This window comes from Xiphophorus hellerii, chromosome 16, assembly GCF_003331165.1.
Source record: "Xiphophorus hellerii strain 12219 chromosome 16, Xiphophorus_hellerii-4.1, whole genome shotgun sequence".
Classification (NCBI taxonomy): domain Eukaryota; kingdom Metazoa; phylum Chordata; class Actinopteri; order Cyprinodontiformes; family Poeciliidae; genus Xiphophorus; species Xiphophorus hellerii.
Genome location: NC_045687.1, coordinates 20,360,898 through 20,383,157, shown reverse-complemented (window position 1 = coordinate 20,383,157; position 22,260 = coordinate 20,360,898). Strand labels below are relative to the sequence as shown.

At 39.9% G+C, this 22,260-nt stretch overlaps 1 protein-coding gene across 4 annotated transcripts in view; it reads right to left on the bottom strand.

Annotated features, from left to right (window-relative positions):
• LOC116734894 (RNA binding protein fox-1 homolog 2-like) overlaps positions 1–22,260 on the bottom strand; it is a 67,285-nt gene that overhangs the window by 6,000 nt on the left and 39,025 nt on the right. Inside the window, exons 4-10 of one of the 4 annotated variants that reach the window (XM_032586438.1) lie at positions 21,304–21,477; positions 20,846–20,899; positions 19,728–19,820; positions 4,611–4,698; positions 3,470–3,526; positions 3,228–3,378; positions 690–732 (exon numbers count right to left, since the gene is read on the bottom strand). In XM_032586438.1, the coding sequence (XP_032442329.1) occupies positions 690–732; positions 3,228–3,378; positions 3,470–3,526; positions 4,611–4,698; positions 19,728–19,820; positions 20,846–20,899; positions 21,304–21,477 (660 nt within the window). Of the gene's footprint in view, positions 1–689; positions 733–1,205; positions 1,249–3,227; positions 3,379–3,469; positions 3,527–4,610; positions 4,699–19,727; positions 19,821–20,845; positions 20,900–21,303; positions 21,478–22,260 lie in introns of all 4 variants that reach the window. The other 3 variants (XM_032586437.1, XM_032586440.1, XR_004342285.1) reach the window with 3 other exon arrangements.

Sequence of the window (22,260 nt, the reverse complement as noted above, 5' to 3'; positions counted from 1 at the left end):
GGTTGAAGCAAATAAGGCAACAGTTGAAAGCCCTTTAATGCTATACTGCTTTCCTAAAAATGTTATTTATTTGTTGAGCAACTAGATCTAAAGAAACAAATAAAATAAAATAAAATAAGTTGCCAGTTTGGACACAACTGTGCTAGACGTACTCAGTAGTACAACTGATGATTTTGTCAAAATAATTTTTTGTAATATGGATTTTATTTTATTTTTTTTACTTTTATCGCTGATTAAAAAGAACTCAGATAAAAATATTTGTATTAAAATTTATTTTACAAAAACTGAGACCAGCACTGTAACTCTAATGCAGGTATAAAAAAACCTCCGACATTAAATGAAGGATAAAATCAAGTTTTTGCCAATGGGAAGATCGAATAATGAAAATTTTATTTCCTGAACAACCAACAGGTTCTCTTTTGAACAGCTTGTGACAAAGACTACAAGCGATATATAGTAGTAGTAGTAGTTTAGTGAACAAACAAAAAGTTCCCCTTTTTCCACAACTGGAAAGATTCAGTGAGTTAGTAGAAGAAAAATTTAAAAAATAAAGCAAAACTCCAAAGCATTTTTCTCAACAACTAGAAGACGACATGTTCCAGATCAGATCAGAGGATGATTCTTAAGATCAGAGGAGGTTGTAAAGTCAAACAATGCACACTGGAGGTTCGATGGTGAGGTGACCCTACCTGAGGCAATCTGGGACTAAGGACTGAGTCCTGTAACACTAGTCTATAGAGAAAACAGAAACAGCCGTTGTCAACCTGGATACACACACACTCACACACACGCCTACACATGCCCTCAAACACTGATGCACACCGCAGCATCCGCCCACAAAGCAGCCTTTGTAGTGGTGTCTCAGATCCTCCCTGCTATGATTAAGATGGTCTCTTTTTTTTTCTTAATCAGCTTGCGTTATTTTTAAACCCAGACAGATCTGTGTGTGCGTTTGTGCGTGTGTCGGTGTTTCTTACTACAGACAACAAAAACCCTCCAGCATGAAGTATCTTGCAAATTATTGATGCGTTTGAGCAGCTTCACCATCATACAGGCGGCTCTGTGCGGCGCATGACTGAATGCACATGCAGAATCACCCCAAGAGGGAAAATGAAAAAAAAAACAAAAAAAAACAACAGAGCAGAAAGAAGGCCGTGAAGGCAGGGACAGAGATGACGTGTTGTTTCGGAAGTGAGTTTACTTACATATAAGTCTGCAGCTCCGTAAAACCCATCCTGATACACCACGCTGAGAGCAGGGGGAACGAGGAGAGGGGCGGACATGGCAGATGTACAGAGAAGACGGGGGAAGCGGAGTGGGAAGGTACAGGAGGGGAGGGTGTGGTGGAGTGGAAGGAGGGGTGCAAACGGAGTGGTGCACAGTCCCCCAAAAAACCCCAAGGTGGATGAGGATCACAACACAGCATAAACAAAGAGAGGGAACAGAGAGGAGAAAAAACAGAGAACAAAAAAAGTGTTATTTCACACCCATGCAGCATGCAGAGGAAATACAACTTCCACTTAAGCTCCACGAGTGCAGCTGGAAAAATGTATACGTTTCACTCCCAGGGCAGGGCCGGCCCAAACATTTTTAGGGCCCTAAGCGGGTTTTCATTTGAGGGCCCCATCAATACCAACATGTCAACACCAAATGATTTATTATTCCTAAGCTACTCTATGTGTGTAACATACACGTTATCATTAGCATAATTTGTTATTATCTTACATAATGCCAGCGTTGTCATGGCTATTAAAGCAGGAGCATGTAACTTTTATAATAATTTTTATATTTTTACATATTTGTTAAGTTATATCTTACCGTCACGGCATAATTATAAGACAGACGATCTGAAAAAAAATAAATAAATCTAGCTCCTCTACCTTCTCCCAGTGCTCCCAGTGCTAACCGCAGAAACAACCAATCAGAGCCAGGAGGAGGGTCTTAGCACTTTCAATCATGTTTGTGCTCAAGTCAAGTCAAAGTTTATTTATAAAGCACATCTACAACTTCCTCAGATGACCAAAGAGCTTCACAACAAACAATGTCACAGGTAGATAAATGATAAAACAGAATTTTTTTTTTCACAGATTATCTTCGTCATGTGATTCTGTCACAATATGACAGTTTTAATGAATATGGAAAAAAACATGCTTGTGTAAAAGTTTCATACTGCAGCTTTAATTTTAACCACGCAAGAGTGGCAACCAAAAAAACATAAAAAATTGGCTTTTGAGATGCAGAGTAGTATTAAAGCTTTCCATACTATTTTAATTATTTTTAAAGTAACATCAGCTCATAAACACCAAATTTACAGTAAGTTAACAAGTTTGATGAATCATGTTTTCCCAACAGTAGCAGCAGCCAACAACAAAGAAGAAGAGATTAATATATATATATATTTTGTGTACCAACTATACAACAATACAGATATTTCTTCCATATAGTTTATATTGTTCAACATTATTTTAAATATATGTATTTTATGATGCTGGCTTGGTGTTATTTTGGCCCCTGTGGTAGTGTGGGGGCTTTACTTGCATCTGCCTTGGGCCGGCTCTGCTCCCGGGGTCAATATGTCAAGTTTAATGAACTAAAACGTGACCGTAAAGTGTGACTGTTCCCTCTCTGATTGGGTCGTTTTATAGAGAATTACGCCTGGAGGTGGAGCCGGTTTGGAGAGGGTATTTCCTGCATCCTCCAATTTCCAGAGCCGAGTTTAATCATATCAGAGCAAGTAACAGCTAGGCCGTAAATCATTCAAATCTGCTTTGATCGCAGTGGAAATGCAGCAGCGGACTCCGCCCCCGATTAGCCCCGTCATCACAGCACAACGACATGCACAGTACACAGAAAACAGGCCGAGGCAAAACGGGTTCGTCTGTAGCTAAACCCGTGTACAAGGTGACTGCGCTTTGCATCTCGTGTGTGTGCTTATGCAAATCTGCTGACGAGCGGCGTCTGTTTATTCAAATCAACCTGCAGTGGTGCAATCCAATCAGAGCGCAGCACCACGTTTCGACTGCTTGTGAACAGACTGAAAAGAAGCTGAGGGTGACCACTGACTGAGCGTTTGAGTCAGACAGAGACCTGGGCGAGCAGATTCGTTCAAGCACCACACAAAGCCGACCAGATTTAAAAACCGACTAAGATTTATTTCCAGATGTCCCGTGTTGCTGCACATATGAAGTCAACAGCTGCTGTTGACCAAACAGGAAGATTTTCATTACCCAGGGTATGCAGGGATGGCGGGCTGAGGCACGGCCGCCCTGACGGCGCTGTAAACGGGCCGGCCTCGGCCTCTGAGGTGGGCGCCGCGGAACGCCGCCGCCGTCGTGGCTGCCGCTGCCGCCGCTGCGGTTGGGTAGGGAAACCCAGGGACTGGAAGGATATAACATGGGTTTGTTGAGGACTCTGGGGATGAAGGTGAGAACGTCGCTGCGATCATTTGGCAGACGGCGGACGCCCTTACCTGCGTAGATCTCGGGCCCATACACCGCTCCCACCATGGGACTTAGCTTCCACCCTGCTGATTGGTAACAGAGACGGGCAAAGGCAAGCAATAAAAGAAGCACTTTAAAAAACTTTTACCTTTACGTTCAATAAATAGAAAATGTTATTCACTTTACAATTTGCCTAAGTACTCCAATGCACCACTTTCACTTTGCACTGTGTTATTTGTTTGGTGTTTATTACTGCAAACAGTGATTCACCACGGCTCTATTCCAGCTGTGGCTAGCATACTCCCACACATTAACAGAGCAGATGTTACTAGCATCGTGGCTAATGTAGCAACAAGTGGTAACTACTAAATTCCAACTCAGCAGAACCTGTTGACTGCTGTTAGCCAATAGGCAATTAGTGGCAAGTTTGCTAATGCTAGCTAGCATACTATCTACGTTCAACACAAAATACAGTGCTAGCTATTATAATAAAAATGACGTTAGTAGCATGTTAGCTAATGGCGGCATGTTACCTGATGATAGTGTGCTAAATTATAGTGCTTAGTGTTTAGCGCTAGTGATAGCGAGAAGGTCACTGTTAGCATGTTAGCTAGAAAATTATCAATTGTTGCATAATGCTAAATTCCAGCACTGTAGAGAACATTAGCTACTGTTAGCTAACATGCTATTAGAAATATGTTCTATATTGTGATTTAACCAGTTAATTCTGCTATTTTCTTCCATGCTGACTCTTCAGTTTTCAAAATACCTCTAAAAAAAATGAATAAATAATCGACTACAGTCGGTTGGTGTGCTTTGACTTCAGTTTCTTCAACACTTTTCTATACATATTTCTGCTCTTATATTTTTACAACTTTGTACTCTTTACCAAAGACTACTGCTTTCAGTTCAGCTGCTTTACCAGTTAGTTTTAGCATCATAGCATTTTCTGAAGAAATGCCTTTTATTATAGAGTTTATGATGCTGTGATAGTTTTTTTCTGAGAGCTTAAACTACTGCACAAGTTGTTTTGATGAGCTAGCATGTGTACGTGCGTAATTAAATATTTTGAAGGAAGCAGAGAGGACAAAGTGGGAATTTCAGTCCAACTGCCTCTCCCTTTGGGGTTTTTTTAGGTTCGGTGTTGGCGTGCGTCACTGCGGTTGTTACCATAGGGCAGCGTGCTGAGAGCCTCTCCATTAGGGTAAGGGCTGACGATTTTCTTGTTAGTCATCACCCTGGCAGTGGCATTATTCACCTGGTGGGGGGGGCGGAGGAGCAGACAGTCAAGCGCACAGACAACAGAGGAAGAGAAAATTAGCACACAAACTCAAAATTTAGGCCAAGGATGATGTGTAGCTTGCTTTTAACACTGTGAAGATAATTAACGTGCATATTGCTGATTATGATGCCTCCCTCTGACAATTTTATTTGGTGTGCTATTAAAAATGATTATATAGAACATTTAGAGCGCTGGTTGATTTCCTTGTGTAAACATCTACTTTTCATGTCGAGCAATTTCACTCTGAAGTTTGTTTTGAACCTTAATGATGCCATGAGGGACGTTTCTAAGGAAAACATTGCAATATTTCCTCTTAAACGGGAGGAATATCACAAATTGAGAAATATATAAACACATTTATTTGTGACTAGGCTGTTTGGAAATCTGATGGTTTTTGCCATGAAATCACCAAACCTATAATGGTTCCTGCTAACAGCAATAATTTTCTCAGTAGAAGTTTTACTGATGGAAGAAAACTCAAAGTTAGATATACGTGAAATCAGAGTAATCTGTAAAAGCATAAGGAGCTTCTAGAAAAGAAGTTGTATTCAATACAACTCTGCATTATGGCTGCTAAAAAAGAGAAAGTATGACTTTCAGCAGAAATGCTAAACATTTTATAGCTTATTTTCTCTTAATCTTTTGAGTTTTTAGCTTCCGTCTGCCATGGACAATTCTGGTTCTGCAAATGTTTATAATTTTTGGAAAACTTAGAGTTAAAAGATATGTATTCTATAAGAAATTAACAGAGGCCGAGGTATACAGATAGCGATGCTAACCATGCTACTAGTTCTATATCCTAAACAAAAAAAAAAGCTAAAGACTCTGTGGTTCATTTTTGTCTCTTCCTCTAATTTGTAATTTTTTATATATGTCATTCTAAAAATGTTGAATTTGCTAATTCATCATGACTAGAAAGGCTAGAAAGATTAGCTGCCAGTTATGGTTCTTGAATACAAGCTAGGTACAATTTGTGCAAGTAGGTCAAAATATAAAAACTATAAACTGGGAATAGATCACAAATTTTTGATTGGTACACCTTCCAAAAATAATGGCCCAAGTCATTTTGTAACCAAAAAAAAGGCAAAAAAAGACTTGGACCTTTTTTTTTTAGGAAGGTGACGATATAACACACATGTAGTTCAGAGAGCTGTAGAACGTAATAAGCCAGTAATACTCTATTCTCTAATGTTTTAGGTCCTGAACAGGACCTCATTGTTATCTAGTCTTCAGCATCCGTAATAAAAATAAATAAAATCTACTTTGTTACAGAAAGAGAGCATTAGCAGTCAGGGGTTTGGTCCATAACCAATAAAAAATCTTCAAAATTTGCCCACATAGCAACATTAAAAGGTCAAGTTAAACTCTGACGAAGGCACTAAAAGTGAAGCCCTGTGTTTAAGACAACAGAAGATTACGTCTGCCGTTTGGCTGGTTTAACATGAGATTATAAGATCGTCGTTAAATTATCAAAAGAAACTTGAAACAAGAGTAAATCTGTAGATTTCTGAGACCATGTCTGAGCAGGATTTTAGGAGTTATAATCTACCTCTGCAGACATTAAAACGTCACCGATGTGCAGTAAACCTACGCATCACCAGTGACGACTTGACTCTGTGTCTGTGTTTGAGGGTAAAAGTGGATGGAGGTCGTTAAGGTGGTTTTCAGTCATGCAATAAAAAGCAAGCTGTGCAGCGGAGTTTCTTTCGGTGGTTGGCTCTGAAGGGATGCGTGAGGGTGCGCAGCAAAGGAAACCCAGCTGTTTACTTTTCAGCATGCGCAGACGAACAAAATGGGGCTCTTATTGATGGTGTGTGCATGTTCTGTGCATGCTTCCTGCTTCTTTTTAGAAGGTTTTCTATCAAAGATGGCTGATAATCTCCTTCCTGAGCTTCAAAGGCTCACACTTTGGTCCCCTTGATGTATCCTCGTCTTCCCTTTGATGGGCTTTAAGAGAGGGAGACTGTGGCTCTCCGTAATAAGCCGTCCTGTCTGAGAGCGCGCTGCCCAAGTTGCATGTTTGACTGTTTGGGATGCCAAAGATTAACGACCTTTTGGCAGAACTCACAGAGAGGGAGTGCTAGCATGCGGCAAATGGAGGAGAGAGATGGGGTCGAGGAATGAGCGCGTTCGAGCACACACGCACACACACCCACATCACTCTCCCATTTAGAGGGGGAACCATTAAAGCCTCGGCTGTCGTTCGCATTGCCTCCTCTGGTGAGTCACGTTCTTTATCTGCAGAGCTTCATTCAAATGGAAATGAGGTTTGCCTCATTTTTCCCTCATCGCAGATGTCAAGGTCAGGGGCGAATGACTCAATTAGCCTAGCCTAGCTAGCCTGTCTCACACAGCTGTCCAGATGTTGCAGAATGGAAAGGGGAATCAAGAAATCCCTTCAAATGGAGGAGCGTTTGGTGTGTATGTGATTAGATGGGGCTACCAGTTCAGTTTAGCGGATGTAAATGGTGGGTCTGTATACGGCGCCTTGCAAAAGTATTTACACCCAATTAACTTTTTACTCATTTTGAGACATTGCGACAACTACTATTTGTAATGTATTTTATCTGGATTTTATGTGGCAGACCAACGGAACATAGTAAAACAAAAATGATGAGTAGATAGAAAAAATAATCTGGAAAGTGTTGTGTGCATTTGTATTCAGTCCATTTAAGGTGATACTCTTGAATAAAATCCACTGCAGCCAATTGTATGGAGCTAAATAGGAGCAATAAAGTTTGCAAAACATTTTTTTTTTTTTTAAAGTAAACTAAAAAAGGTCGATTTAAAACAAAAAACCCTGAAACTAAAGAAAAATAAAATCAGAAACTGAAAAGTAAACTCAAACTTTTATTTTTCAATTTACTTTTTTTTTCCCACTTTTAAATCTTTTTTTCAACTTGAACTTTGTTTTTCACTTTTTATTGTTAACAAATTTTATGGCACCAATTTAGCTCCATACAATCACTTTAAGACATCGCCTTCTTTGTACACAGAGTCCACATGTTTGTGCTTTGATTTTAGAATAAATGAAGTTGTTGTTCAGTCAAAACTGACAAGCTGGGCTTTATGCTTTATTGAAATTAATTAAATGATGCCGTAGCTCCTACTGCACACATTTCTTCAAAGAGTTGATGGCCGTGGGCGGGAAATGTCCTTTTTTTTTTTTTTTCCAGCTTGTTGAGCTTTCTTAAGTCACTGGATCTGATGCCGTTGGTCAAGGGGAGCCCAGACTGCAGTTTTCTGTCGGATCACCAATGTTTCAAAAACCTGCACAGGCTGATCAGGTGTAATCAAATCAACTAAAAACGGTAAAATATACTTTGAAAACGTATCGTTTTCGCATCATGATCTTGCACTCCTTTGAGTTGGTCCGTCACATAAAATCCCAGTGAAATGTATTGGAGTTTGAGATTGAAGCAAAATCCAGTGATGTCTGAATACTGTCCCAAGGCACTGCATATGGACACAGTGATAAGTGCATTTGGGTCATGCATAATCAATGAAAATGGACATGAACACATGCAAATCAACAGAGACCAATATGGAAGGCAAAGTGTTCATGATTTCGAAAACATTCATCCTTTCTCATCCCACTTTTGCCCTCCCAGTCCAGCCTGGCCGATAAATCCGGACAAAAAAAAAACAAAAAACAAATCACATTTCCATATGAAACCAAACTTGTGGGGTTTACGTACCTAAAAGAATAAATGCAGTTTTAAATTAAATACAAAAAGAGAGGGAGAGAAAGAGGGAGGTGCAAAAAACATTTGTTTGACAAAATTAATAATCATCTAAACAAAAAAATTACACACAGCCATATACAGGCGCATCACATGACCCAGAGTGAGTTACAAACTAAATCAACCAAAAAAAAAAAAAAAAAAGAAAAAACTTAGCCAATCAGCAAGCTTCGGATGCAGAATAGAGACCAATCAAAACAATCTAGAGCACTCCCACGTCAAACACATAAGAGACAAAGATGAGACGGGAACGTTAGGGGTGAGGGATGCAGGTGAGAAGTAAAGAGACAGAGCCAGTCCGTATTCAGAAACAGGGAAACATAAAGATGAAAAAAAAGAGGGAAAATAAGTTTACACAAGCAACACAAGGGGAAAAAAAAAATCAATAAATTACTGTTGAAAACGTATATATACCAAAGTGCATCATTCAAATAAAGCAATTACATTTGGTGACCATTCTCCTGAAAAAATCTCATCATATGTGGTGGGTTGAGAAACAGAGCACCAAAGGATGGAGGGAACAGAGAGACAGCGAGATACAGAGGGAGAGATAAAGGTAGCAAAGGTAGAAAGAGAGAAAGAGAGAGAGAGAGAGAGAGAGCAATTCTCATTCCCAAAAAAGGAGGAAAGTAAAAAAAAAAAAAAACAACAAACATGAGACACTTTGCCAGGCATTAAAATTTCGTGTCACAAACTTAGGACCAGTACACTGTAACTACTACTACGACTACTAATACACAGACAATCCACTACAAGAAAACCAAACCAAACAGAAAAGAAAATGGCAGCAGAAGAAAGGCCCAAAACAGCAAAGGTAAACCCCATATCGGTTTAGAGATGCATATGGTTAGAAAAAAACAAAAGCAAAAAACTAGCTTGATCGAGTGAGTGACCAGAAGTCAGTTGCACCAGCTCTTCGTTCTCTGAATATTTTTGATGTTTAATAATCTGAGTTCCTTTATATTAGTCTATTTTGGATCAAACCAAAGAGGAAGGTGTAACAACAAGAGGTGTGACGACATTTTGTGGCACCACATTAAAGAAAAAAACCCAAGTAAAATCTGCTTTGTGACACGCTGTAAAGTTGTTGTCAGAATGTGACTTAATCTAGCAAAGTTGTTGTAAGCTAACATAATGAGCCCTAGATATAAAGAACACCAAGCTACAAACGTGCTAAAGTAGCTTTGGCCACTTTAAATTATTTGTGTGAAAGCATTTTCAGTAGCAGGTGCAAAAAAGAAACAATGACATACAATGTGAATGACTTTTAGGCGATGCGAGAATACAGCATCTGGCTAACGCTAAAGTTGGGAAGCACCAAAACAAATGCTGTTAGCGTTAAGCTAACGGGGGCTGAGAGTCTGAACTTAAATTCAGTTTGGTCCTTGGTGTAAATTAAAAACAATGCAAAAAAACATGAATGACTGCTAAGCCCAGACAGAATAGCACATCTGGCTAACCATTAGCCGCTAATGATGCTAAAGTTAGTCTGGGTGCTTAATCAGAGTTTTTTCACAAGTCTGAACAGCTTTTGACCATATTTACTTAAAATGCTCAAATATGTAATAGACAACTTTACACTTCAAAAGCCTTCGCTATATGTAACTTTATACTTTTTGAAAGAAAAAAAAAAACACACAAAAAGCTTGTACCATTAATGCTTTTTTGCATTAGAACCAATTCAGAACAAGACAACCAAATATTTTTACATTTATGGACTAGGCAAACATGGACACAAATATCTCCTGGGATATTATTTACAGATTTTGAACACAAAACTCGATTTGTCATCTGTAAAAGTTTTTAGCTTCATACTATTTAAAGCAATAAAAGGTTATTTTGTCTGAAAGTTCTGACTAAGTTTGACAATCAATATTCAAAAATATTTGGTGTAACTAAGCCAACTGTGAAAACAACTTTGCATTTGATAAAACTGCTTTAGCTTGTTGTGTGGAACTGTCCTCTTAGTCTGCTGTCGGGCAAAGCAGTAGATGACTTAGAAATAACTGGTAGCTAAAGGAAATTAATCTTTAGTGGAGCAACCCAGCAAAACCAATAACAAAAAAATCTGGCAAATGGTATGAACAAATTTATGAAAAACTGGTGCAACTCAGCCCAGATTTGGAGCATTCTAATTTAAATGTTCATATAAAGTGAATTTAAAATGATAAAATTTTTTACAGTGCCTCGCAAAAGTAGTCAGAACACAAAAAGTTACCTTAAAAAAATTTTGCTGGCTACATTTTGCTGTCATGTCCATGCCACATATTGTTTATTTCATAATTTCACTCATTTTCCGACTACTCCACATAAAATCTAGTAAAAGCACAATAAAGTCTGCGGTTCTCATGCAAAACAAAAACAACAACAAAAAGTTCAAGCGGTTTGAATTCTTTTACCAGGCACTGTAACAAAATTTTCCTTTCCTCTCGGTGAGATCCTGTTTTACATTTATAAACTCCTAAAAAAAAAAAGAAGAAGAAAGTCAGGCAGGGGCGTCACGGCCTCGTCTGCCAACACGGTGCGCCAAGCGCCGCGTCTGGCCTCACGTTAGGACATCAATCATATGCCTGCATGAAATCCTTTCCTTTATCAGCAGTGTCTACAATCTCAAAGTCTCAATGGCTCCAATTGCTAGACATTCGAAATATCTTTGCCTAAAGCAAACAGGTCAGTTAAATATATATACATATAAAAAAAATAAAGATAAAAGGAAAGAAAAAAAGGAAATAAGAGCAGCCTTATTTGCCCTGCAGCTTTGCATTCGCTGAAAGAAACTGTGGGCAGCAACAGGGAGCAAAGCTTCACATCCTTTCTGATGGAGTTTCATTATACGAGAAGATGAATGCTGCACATATCGAGTCCAATGGAGAATTAATGTGTCATTGCATAGAAGGAGGTGATTACATACAGTCATTCCCAGTGAGGTGTTAATGACGTAGTGTGAACAGGGTATTACACTTAGTTAAACATGTCATGTCCACCTGTCTGTGTATATATAAATATATAGATATGTGTTGTGTTTATTCTTAAAGGGGCCAGACACAATAAAAAAAAAATATCAAAAAATCAATAAATCACACGTGGAGATGTCATGGCGCTCGCTCTAACTGCACTAGCCTGGAAAGAATACTGTCAAATGCCTCTTTTCAAGGGATCAGTTCAGTGATAGATGTTTGTACACAACTTACCGTTGCCGAGGAAACAGCGAGTGGTTACCGTGGAGACTGACAACAACACACAGAAGTCGTCAGGGAAACAGAAAAAATATAATAAATAAAGGAACAAATCATCCTAGGAATAAAAGAAACCTAGTTGTCCCCCTGATTGCCAACATTTGAAATAAAAACAAACAAACAAACAAAAAATTAAAAAGAAAACCTGACTGCAGCAGTGTCAGCTTAGAGCAGACTGAGGGAGAGGAGGAGAGAGGAGAGAAAAGGAAGAGGTGGGGATGCTAACTCTCAACGCTCAAACCACCAGTCTGACCAGTAGCAGATCTGGTTCACTGGAGGGGGCCGTTTGGTAAATAACAGCCTAAACCACCTTTAAGACTGGAAAGACACCGTAAGACTACGGTGTCATGCAAACGTATTCACACCCTTTCAGCTTTCATGGATTTCATGTGGCAAATAAACCAACAAAAAGTAGCGCACTTTTGTTGAGTGAAAGGAAAACGACACAGGGTCTTAAACATGTTTTCCACAAACATCTTAAAACTCTTTCACCCATATCTTTAACTCCAGTCCAGGGTTAGATTTCAGGGTGTCTGTGCATCCTTCAAAAGTCCTAAATTCATGAAGCTAAAATCAATACCTTAAAAAGTCTTAAAGTCATTAAAGAGAAGGTAAGTTGGCCTTAAATTTGTTAACCACCGGTCTTAAATTTTGTCGTGGTTATGACACGACAAAATTATGACACGGGATACAAAAGTCCCGTTTTTCTTACAGGACTTTTGTATCAGGCAAATGTCTGAGTTGCAGACATCGTCGCTCACTATATTCTGTGTCTCAGGTGGTAAAGCCTATGAGTAACAAGCTGCTATTACTGGTAGCTAGCTAGCTTTCTTGCATTTTCCATGGGAAAGTGTGAACTCATCAGCAGTTGGCTAGACGACTTTCGCAAAAAAAAAAACATACAAAACAGCTAGCTAGTTTTTTGTTGGTAAATGTAAATTTATTGGCAGTTGGCTGGATGACATCCGCAAATTTCCTGAAAAGAAGGCATTTCTTTTGTACATTTCAGTTGTGATATACTGTAGGTCTTAAATTGTATTCATAATGGTCTTTAAAAGTCTTAAATTAGAGATGGTGAACCCTGCAGAAAGTCTGGATTAGGTATAAGACTGTAGCGTGGCACAGGGGTTCACCTTAAAGGAAAACAATGATTCTACACAAACAGCCTGAGCTGCCATGGAATGGCAAAAGTCTAAAAACAAGCTACAAATACTCACTCCATACTTTGCCAGACTATTTCCAAATGGTTGTTGGAGATTCTGATAACACTTGAACTTGCTTGTTCCATTTCTAAAGCAGGTATGCCTGGAGTACAATATGTGATCATTGCTCTTTATGTTGTTTTTGAAGATAAAACAAAAAAAAAAGTGTTAAATTAATTGTTTCAGCACACTTGGCCTAATGCTACTTCCTAAATAAAATAAAATCTTGTTTTGAAATATTAGTCACGCATGTAATTATTTTCCAGCCACTACTCTTTTTTTTTTGCATCCATCATGGGTAAGAGTAAATTTATAATCAATAAAAAGCATTAAAACACTATTAAGTAAAGCATGTTATTATTGATAGCAAGTTGAATCATTGTAATTTTACAAACATTCAATAAGCAGCCCTAATATTAACCATCTTAGATCATATTCTATAAAAAGGGAAAAAAAATAATTATTTCATGTACGCTTTTTGTTCCACTTCACAATTGTGCACTACTTGTTGCTGGTGTCTCGAATAAATCCTCCCCACAATATGCATTTAAGTGGTTCACAAGGTGTGAATATCTTTTGCAAGGCGTTGTAAATTTGCAGCTGATTAAAACAAATATTGTCCACCACAAAACAAGAACAGCAAAATGAGTTTGTTGCTATCGGTTTTAAGCGAGAGCACTTTTAGTTAGATGAGGAAACGATTCTCATTCTAGCGGTGAAGTTACGGCATAAAGGGGAAATGTGTGTTGGGACACTGGGCTAAATTTACCGTCTTTTACCAGTCACCATGAAGGCAGTCACTACAGTTAAAAAAAAAAAACAAGCTAAAAATAAAATATGGAAGAGGAGGAAATAAATTAAAAAAGCTACATGTTAATGTCAGATAAAATAAAAATAAAAAAGACAAACATGACTGGCAAGGAGATCGCAGAGGTTTATGTGAAAGAGACAAATGAGTGAAAACAGAGAAAAAAAAGAGAGAGGGTAAAAAGGACAAAAGTCGCACTCTTTTCAAACTTTTCTACAATTTTACACATGTACAAAGAACACAAAAATAAGTTCACACTTCAGTCATTTATCATTCCAGGAGGGGGACAAAAAAAAAGTCATGCAGGAACAAAAATTTTGACTGGTCAGATTCAGACGGAGCTCATCTGCCAAAATGGGACAATAGCAAGAGGTGCAGCGTACCAAAACACTCGGTCAAATTTAATTGAATGCGTCCCGTCCAGGAGTTTGGAATGCTTTGGGCTGGACCGGGTCCGCAGGGTCAGGCATGCACAATCGCCTCCCAACCACTTTCACCACAAACATCCATGCAGTGAGGACTGACTGTTCGTATTCACTGATGCCCCACAGCACAACCATCAGCTTGCATGCAGAGCTGCAACACTACTTCTGCACACACACACACACACACACACAGAACTCAGCCTTTCCACCCTTTACTGCTGTGATATCCGACTAAAACTCTGCGCTGCGGAGAAACCGTCACTTTCCTCAACACTCCGACAACAACAGATCGCCCACAAACGACTCGGCTTGGAACAGGAGCCGACCTTCGGGGTCAACAGGGACGTTCTCTCCTCTGGTAGTTACATTTTTTTCTCCCTCAACATTCCCGAAATTAAACTGCTATTTTGGTTACTTGCTGTCTCATAAGTGGTACAAAAAAAAAGTTCAACTACAATAACATTAAACTGATTGATACCTAGTATATGTACTGACTGGAATGTACTGATTGCAGTTCTCAGGCCGATCAGTGATCTTTAACCCCTTAACTGGCGGCATCCCATGCATGGGACAAATCAAGGTTGTCTGAATTCTCTGCCTTTTTCTCCTCTTTAAACTCTGCCGGTGTCCATTATGACGCTTATATTGGGCAGCCTAGAGCCCCTTTTGATTGACACCGCATTCCACCAATAATGTTATGAAATGGCTTTTCCCGAGCCAATAATATCCAGAGAGCGACTTGAGCCCGTTTTGACATGCCTGTATTGTTTCTGGAATATTTCTGACTGCTCAACTCGGAGACTAAATCTAAAGCCACAGATGTGTAGCCAACACGTGTCCTGTCAAAAGGGCATCAGGCATTTTAGGGTTTGTTTTGAGATGAATCCTCCAGCTGCATGCGTAACCATGGGTAATGTGTGCGCCTGTGTTGCGTCAAAGTCGGGCTCTGTGCGCCGTCATGCGTAACGGTGTTTACAGGACTTTTTCTCACCAATGGAGAGACACGTTGTCAGAACGTGTCAAAACTGAATGTATTTCTTCAGCAAAACTTCACAACTTCACGGGAGTGGACAATTATGGCCGTAAGAGTGCTGACAAGTTTTGGATCTGAGAATACCGGAAACTTTTAGTCGTCTGCTGCTACAGTCAGAGCGAGGGAGGTAGAGTGTACCAAAGAGCGCGCATGGAGGGAGGAACGGGAGGGAAGGGGTTGTTAGCATACAGTTACAGTGCGGGCGAAGTAGAAGGGGGGGGGGGGGGGGGGTGAAGCAGAGAGGGGGTCATGATGACTGTATGTTGAAGCACTGAGGAGTTACAGTCATTTCAAATTTGTATATCAAGTGTTGTCCAAGTGTGCTATTTGGAGACGCCAAATGGAGACTCCAGATGGCACCACTTGGACAACACCTGTACATTCTCAAAAATAAACATGTCCAAAATGACATTTCTTTTTTGTGCTATTCTGATCAGTCTTGAAATCCACGAGCAGAATACTTTATTCTACAGATTTATTGTATTTTCCAGTCCATACAATCAACACTCAATGTTCATTTACAAGAAATAAAAATGAAAAATCTGGGTGAAGCAGAATTTTTAATTTTTTTTTTGTGTTACAAACGTAATAACTATAAACTATTTATAGTTAGAGTATATTTGACTGGATAAATAAAAAATGTAGCTTGTCTTCTTTATAAAGAGACCAAGCTTTTGCATGTAGTCCAAATTGTTCAAGAACAGCAGATGATTTAATTTGGGTATACCTTTTCAGCCGTTTTTGGTGATTTTGGTACAGCCAGTTAAGGGGTTAAACGGAGCCTCAACAATTCAAACAGATTTTTGGGGGGTTTTTGTCTGAAAAGTTGCTAAATATAGCAACGAAATCGATAAGTTGGCATCCGTGGGGTGACTACTGTTAATGCGCAACCAGCCACCTAGATGTGACTTGGTGGCTGGTTTTCAGATCTTTGCAGAACTCTCAAAATTAAGGAAATCAGAGCTGATTTATTTGTGCACCCATAATGCAGACATGAAATACTAAAGCAACAACGCTTAGTAAAATATCTAGGTTTCCTTGAGGGAAAAAGAATCACTTAAATGACCCAGCTGGATTCTCTAATGATCTCTAATAATAGTAATAATAATACTGAACACTGGGGTCCCTCAGGGCTGTGTGATCGGTCCACTGCTGATCAGATTGTCAAACAACAAGACTGCAGATCCACCTTTGAGGAAAACCTGACTGCTCAATCAGCGGATGATACCATAGAAGTGGCGGAACTGGTTAATCGATGTCCAGACACGAAGTCGAACCGTTTTTGAACTGCTGCCACCAGACAGATCGGCACTAAAATGATTCCTTTTATATTCTCGCACCTTTGTTATACATTTTATCCAATTTGTGTATTCTTCCATTTAAAATAAATTTTCACTCCAAATTGTTCAAGATATCAGAGAAACTCTCATATGTATTTGTCTGCCTTTAGCTGAATTGATAATCTCACCAAGGTTATTTTCCCTACTATAACACAAATGGTTCAGTAAAGCCCATTCCTAGAGACGATTCTTTTGAGGCCACGTAAGAGTGAAATATGGGTCAAATGAGGAAAATTTGAAGAAATTATATATTGATATTTATCTTAGACAAGAAAAGAAAAGCAATGTGACTATCAATGGCTTATCCTTAGGCATACACATGATAACAGAAACAGCCATGGATGGGATGAGAGGAATGAACTGTGTTTGAGAGTGCATCCTATGAGACACTGAACCATGCTTTGTGTGTGTGTGTGTGTGTGTGTGTATATATACATATGTATATATATTTTATGATGACTATGATGTGATGGGATGACAGAAAAGCAGGTAGTGAACTGTAGTTGGGCCACTTACATGGATACACTGGAAGCATACAGGAAACTGACTTCTTCAAAGCGCAGAGTTTTACCCCAGACAAAAAAAAGTACGTTATAACTTTGAACACAGCAAATCCATTTCTACTCTCGTTTTCGTCACATGCACAAAATGGGAAGCCACGACAAAAGAGCTTAGGCAAATTTCCACTGACATGCACCGAGTGATCGAGTGCAGCATTCCTTTCTACGTCATCAGGTTTGTTCGGCCTCTCGAAAAGGGTCTGAGGCCGTCTGGAGGCAACTGCGATCATGCTGACTAAACAAAGAAACTGATAATGACGCCTCATTACTAAAACTAATCCGCCAGAACAAAACAAACATGCAAGGAAAACATCTGCGTCGACACTACGGGCTCCATTAGCGCACGGCTAGCGATGTTAAAACATGAACCATGCACACCAAGGCCTCCTTAGCTAACTGCATGCCAGTGGACAGTTCGGACACAGAAATGGCAAAAGGCCACATATAGATATCACTATACAGTGTCTTGCAAAAGGATTCACACTGATTTACCTTTGCAAACGTTTCTTTCTTACATCTACAAATTTGAAAACATCTGATTTAAGTGAATGGGTGACTATTAAAAAGGCACTTGATGTCATGTCAGATCTAAATAGTTTAAACGATACTGAAAACTATTAAATGGAAAAATATAGAAAATGTTTGTTTAGAATTTTCCCTTGTTTTCATAAAAAAAACCACACACATTTTTGTAATTAGAAAACTTTTTTAAAGAAAATGTAATAACAGTTTTCTTTATTCTAAAACCAAATGAGAAAGATTTTTTTAAAGTTGTGCACCGATTGATCGGCCGACCAATCAGGCCTGAATCCCCAAAATATGGACCGATATTTACGCAGGAAATCTATCTTATCCACTGATCTCATTAACCTCCACAACGGTTTGAAAATCAACTTCTGTTCCCTATTTAGCAACTTCTCAGACAAAAACATAAGAAGAAAAAAAATAAATTGGCATAAAATCTGAAAACTACAATGGGTGCAGTCTTAATTTTTTGTCATATTTTATAGCAGCCCTTTTTGTTTTTTATCAAGGAATATTTTTTTACAACTCAAAACAAAGTTTATGTAGTAACATAATTAATTCTTTGGACTGAATTTAAGTTGCTGAGGTCACACAATGCTTTAAGTCGACCTTCCACATAAAATCCGAATAAAACACAGTGAATAGGTCAGAGTCCTATTGCAAGACACCGTAACTTGAGGCCTGCATTTCAGAGCTTCTGAACTGCAAGACAAAAATCCCACTTGTTCCGTCCAAAACGCGCTTCAATAAAACTCTGAAATCGTGACCGAATCTAAGCGAGAAGAAACGGAAAACAGAAAAGGTCCACAGTTTCTCTTCTCTCTCATGCTGCCGATCGCCTGGCAAAGCTACAGACCATCACCACGAGACGCATGCGACGAGACGACTGAAACACAAACACACTCTTTTCTTTTATCTTTTGCAGATTTCATGCAGAACCCTAAGGGTCAAACAAAGACACTCTGAACATGGGTGAGACTGATGCAGGATGAACTGGCTCCAGTGGCATCCGCTCTGCTTGCTGATTGGCTGAAGGTGGAGAGGGTGGGGGTAGGATAAAGGGAAGGAGGGGGAAGGGAATCATGTTGCACCGTAGGATGCAGGTGGCTGCCTCTCTTTCTCGACTGTACTGCAGCATAAGTTTAAAAAAATAAAAATAGAAAAAGCATCCAGCCTCATCCATCATGCAGGAAGTGAGTTGCACACGCCCAAAAAGGAGAGTGGGGTGTGTGGGGGGGGGGGGGGGGGGGGGGGGGAATCCCCGTTGTAAGCCCATGCAGAAATCCCAGCTTAAAATGGTGGATCAAGTAAGACGGGCTGGAAAAAATTCCCTGATTAGAAAACCAAAATCTGCATTCAAACACTCAGCACATGCTTCAGTAAAACAGAAAATGTGTAACTGTATCCAAACAAACCTAAAATTAAAAAATAACAACACAGAGATTATAAACATCGGAAAAGAATCCAGCGTTCTGTAACAGTGAGCATGCGAACGCCAGCATGCTGCTGCTGCTGCAATTACCCATTAGTACCAGAAAGAAAGAGAGAGAGACAGGAAGAGAGAGAGAGAGAGGAAGAGAGACAGAGAGAGAGGTGAACCCAATGCCACGGAGGAGAAACAAAAGAGCATCCGACTGCAATCTGCCATGCATCATACTGTCACTTTCACCGGGCTCCTCTCTCATGCCCTCCAGAGGCAGCTACACAAACATCATTCCAGCTGCTGCGTGGAAAATCGGAACATCGGCGTGGCTAACGAGGGGAGCGTCGTCGGGGAAACGAAGCCAAGGAGGCCGACAGGTTGACATGAAAACAAGGCATGCTTTTTGCTCACGTTCTTGCACCCCCTCCAAAAAAAAAAAAGAAATTAATCCCAGCACACTTAAAGAAAAAACAACAAAAAACCCCAAAACATTGCAAAAGAAAAAAAAAAAAAGAAGAAGGTGAGGTCTCTTTGGATTTTAAACAAACAGGAAACAGATTGCAGAGGACTGGGGGAAGTAGGATACCAGTGGGCTGCATCAGAGCATATCACATAAGGGATGATGGGATGGAGACAGATAGGCAGAACTGATTGAGGAGCGGAGAGAGAAGATGAAGGAGAGAGAGAGAGAAAGAAAGAGGGGAAATTACCTCAATTTTACGGCCCTCCACCAGCGTGCCGTGGAGCTTTTCTCTGGCTTTCTCCGCGTCGGCGCTGTTTTCAAATGTCACAAAGCCGAAACCCTGCGGCACACAGCGAGGTTAGAGAGGAGGAGGAGGGGAGAGGAAGGGCGACGGCAGAACGGACCGGGTCCGGTTTTCACTGCTAAAAAAAACCATTTTATTGCCGTTTTTTTTTACAGCTAAAGTGTTCCGGTCTTAAGTTTAAAGTGTCCAAACCTTTTGTAACATGAGCCAAAATTGTCAAAGAAAGAGAACCAACGCAGTCATCTCAAATTTAAATTAAGAATCAATTTGAAAATATATGCCATCTCAATGCCGCTACACTAAAGCCTGACGATAAACAGAAAGGCGCGTTTATCGTCGACTTTCTGTTTTAAATAAAAGCAGGCAGATGATGCAACACATTTTATTAATTTTTTTGAGTGTGAACACTGCTGACGAGCTGTTTTTTTTTTTTTAAATCATACAGTGAGAATCTCAGAAGAAAACCAAATCTGCTGCTTCTGCAACTTTTACTTGTACACTTTTTCCTTCCACCAAACTTTCCTTCATTGTTAGCAGTGCCTTCTTAAATCTGCCAACTCAGCAGTTTTCCTCAAGATTGTGTAGGGCATAACTTAAAATTTTCCTCTCTGAAATGGATTACTGAAAAACATAACATCTGTTGACAATATCTTTAGTTTGGAGATATAGATGTAGACGCTCCAGAAAGTGCAATCAAACAGAAAGAAGCAGCTTTATTTTATCTTTGCACGTGTACACAGAGCAACTTTTTAACCAGAGTTCAAAGGTCAGGCAAAGAAACTATCGCTCAATGCGTCTTATTATTCTTGCAGCAGCAGAGTTTATCGTCGCCTCTCTGTTTTAAATAAAAGCAGGCAGATGATGCAACACATTTTATTAATTTTTTTTGAGTGTGAATACTGCGGAAGTGTGTTTTTTTTGTTGTTTTTTTAAATCACACAGTGAGAACCTCGGGAGAAAATCAAATCTGTCAATCAGAGCTCTGACTGCTTTCTGGCATCGTGTTCACATCAGAACTGATCTCACTCAAACAAAGACAAATCAGAAAAGAAACGACTCACCTTTGACCCTCTCTCATTGAAAATAATCTCTACATCCAGAATCTTCCCAAATTGCTGCAAAAACACCAGAAGGCAGAGTCCAGTAAATATATAAACGAATAATTGAGCATAATTACACAGTAAAGCCTCTTTGAAGCCTGTTTGGAAGCAGGAGGTTTTCAGCAAACGTACACTAGGGGTCACTATTACACCAAAGACAATTTTAACATTTTTCAGCATTAAACTGTGTTTACCTCTTGCTTGCTCTGTCCCATTTCCCTCCCCAGGTTTTGCGACTCACACTAACACACTGACACAGTTAGAAGCTTGACCCCTGAACGCATTAGCAGGACCCCCATGGTCGCCTTCCCCTGTGTCCCACTTTTACTCTTTTGCCCACTCAGAAAGCGGTCGTTTCGCCAGAGCGCTCCGCCACGCGTCTAGACTGATTTATTGATCCTGCCCGGAGCGGTCCGTACCCCAAACATCTGCCTGAGGTCCGGGTCCCGGAAGCGGAAGGGGATGTTGGAGACGTGGAGGCGCTTGGGGGTCCCCTTGGCCTCCGCGGAGTCTCCCGTTGAGCCGCCCGCTCCCGTGCCTCCTGCGGAACACTGCGCACCCGCCTCGCCCTGGGACGTCTCCTCCGTCTTTCCCTGAGGAGGAATGAGACAGCGTTTTAAAAAAAAATTTAGATTTAACATGGAAAATTGACAAAAAGCAGAGAATAAAAGTGAAGCAGAAGGAAACTTTTACACAAACAACATCCGGAAATTCATTCCAAAATAGCTCAAATTCGGGCAGACTGGATGGACAGTGTCTGCAAACTCCAAAAATGTCTGTCTTAAAGGGGCGGTATTATGTGTTTTCTAGCTACACAGCGTAATTTTACAGCACAATCAAGTAACTATGTTACCTTCAGTTGTTATAAAAAGGATGTGTTTATCAAAAATGACTTAAAAAGAAATTTAACACCTTGAAAATGGGCGTCTGTCTCTTTAAAAAATCCTGCTCTTTCTGAAACTCTGCATTCAGGAAGTCATCACAACATGGCTGCTCTATTAACCCTTTAAAGTTTTTTAGAAGCGTTTCACTGAGAAGTAGTTTGTATAACGAGCTCAGCTGATGCATAATTCCACCAGGTGTTTGCTAATTGCTGCTGGCTAGTCTGAAGGAGCTGAGTGGCGGAGTCGTGGAAGTTCGGAAGTTTGGAAAGTGCCACTCTTGGGGAGGAGCTTTGTCCTTGAAGGCGGAGCTAGGTCCAACCAGGTGTTTTGCGCAGCTGATTGGTTGCCACGGGAGATTAAAGGATTTCTCAAACATGCATAAAAGAATCAAAGCAACACTCCAGATGTGTTTTTGTTGAGGGAATAACATCATAACAAGATGTAAAGCTCAAAAAAGTCAATTTTATGCAACACTGCCCCTTTAAGCATCTT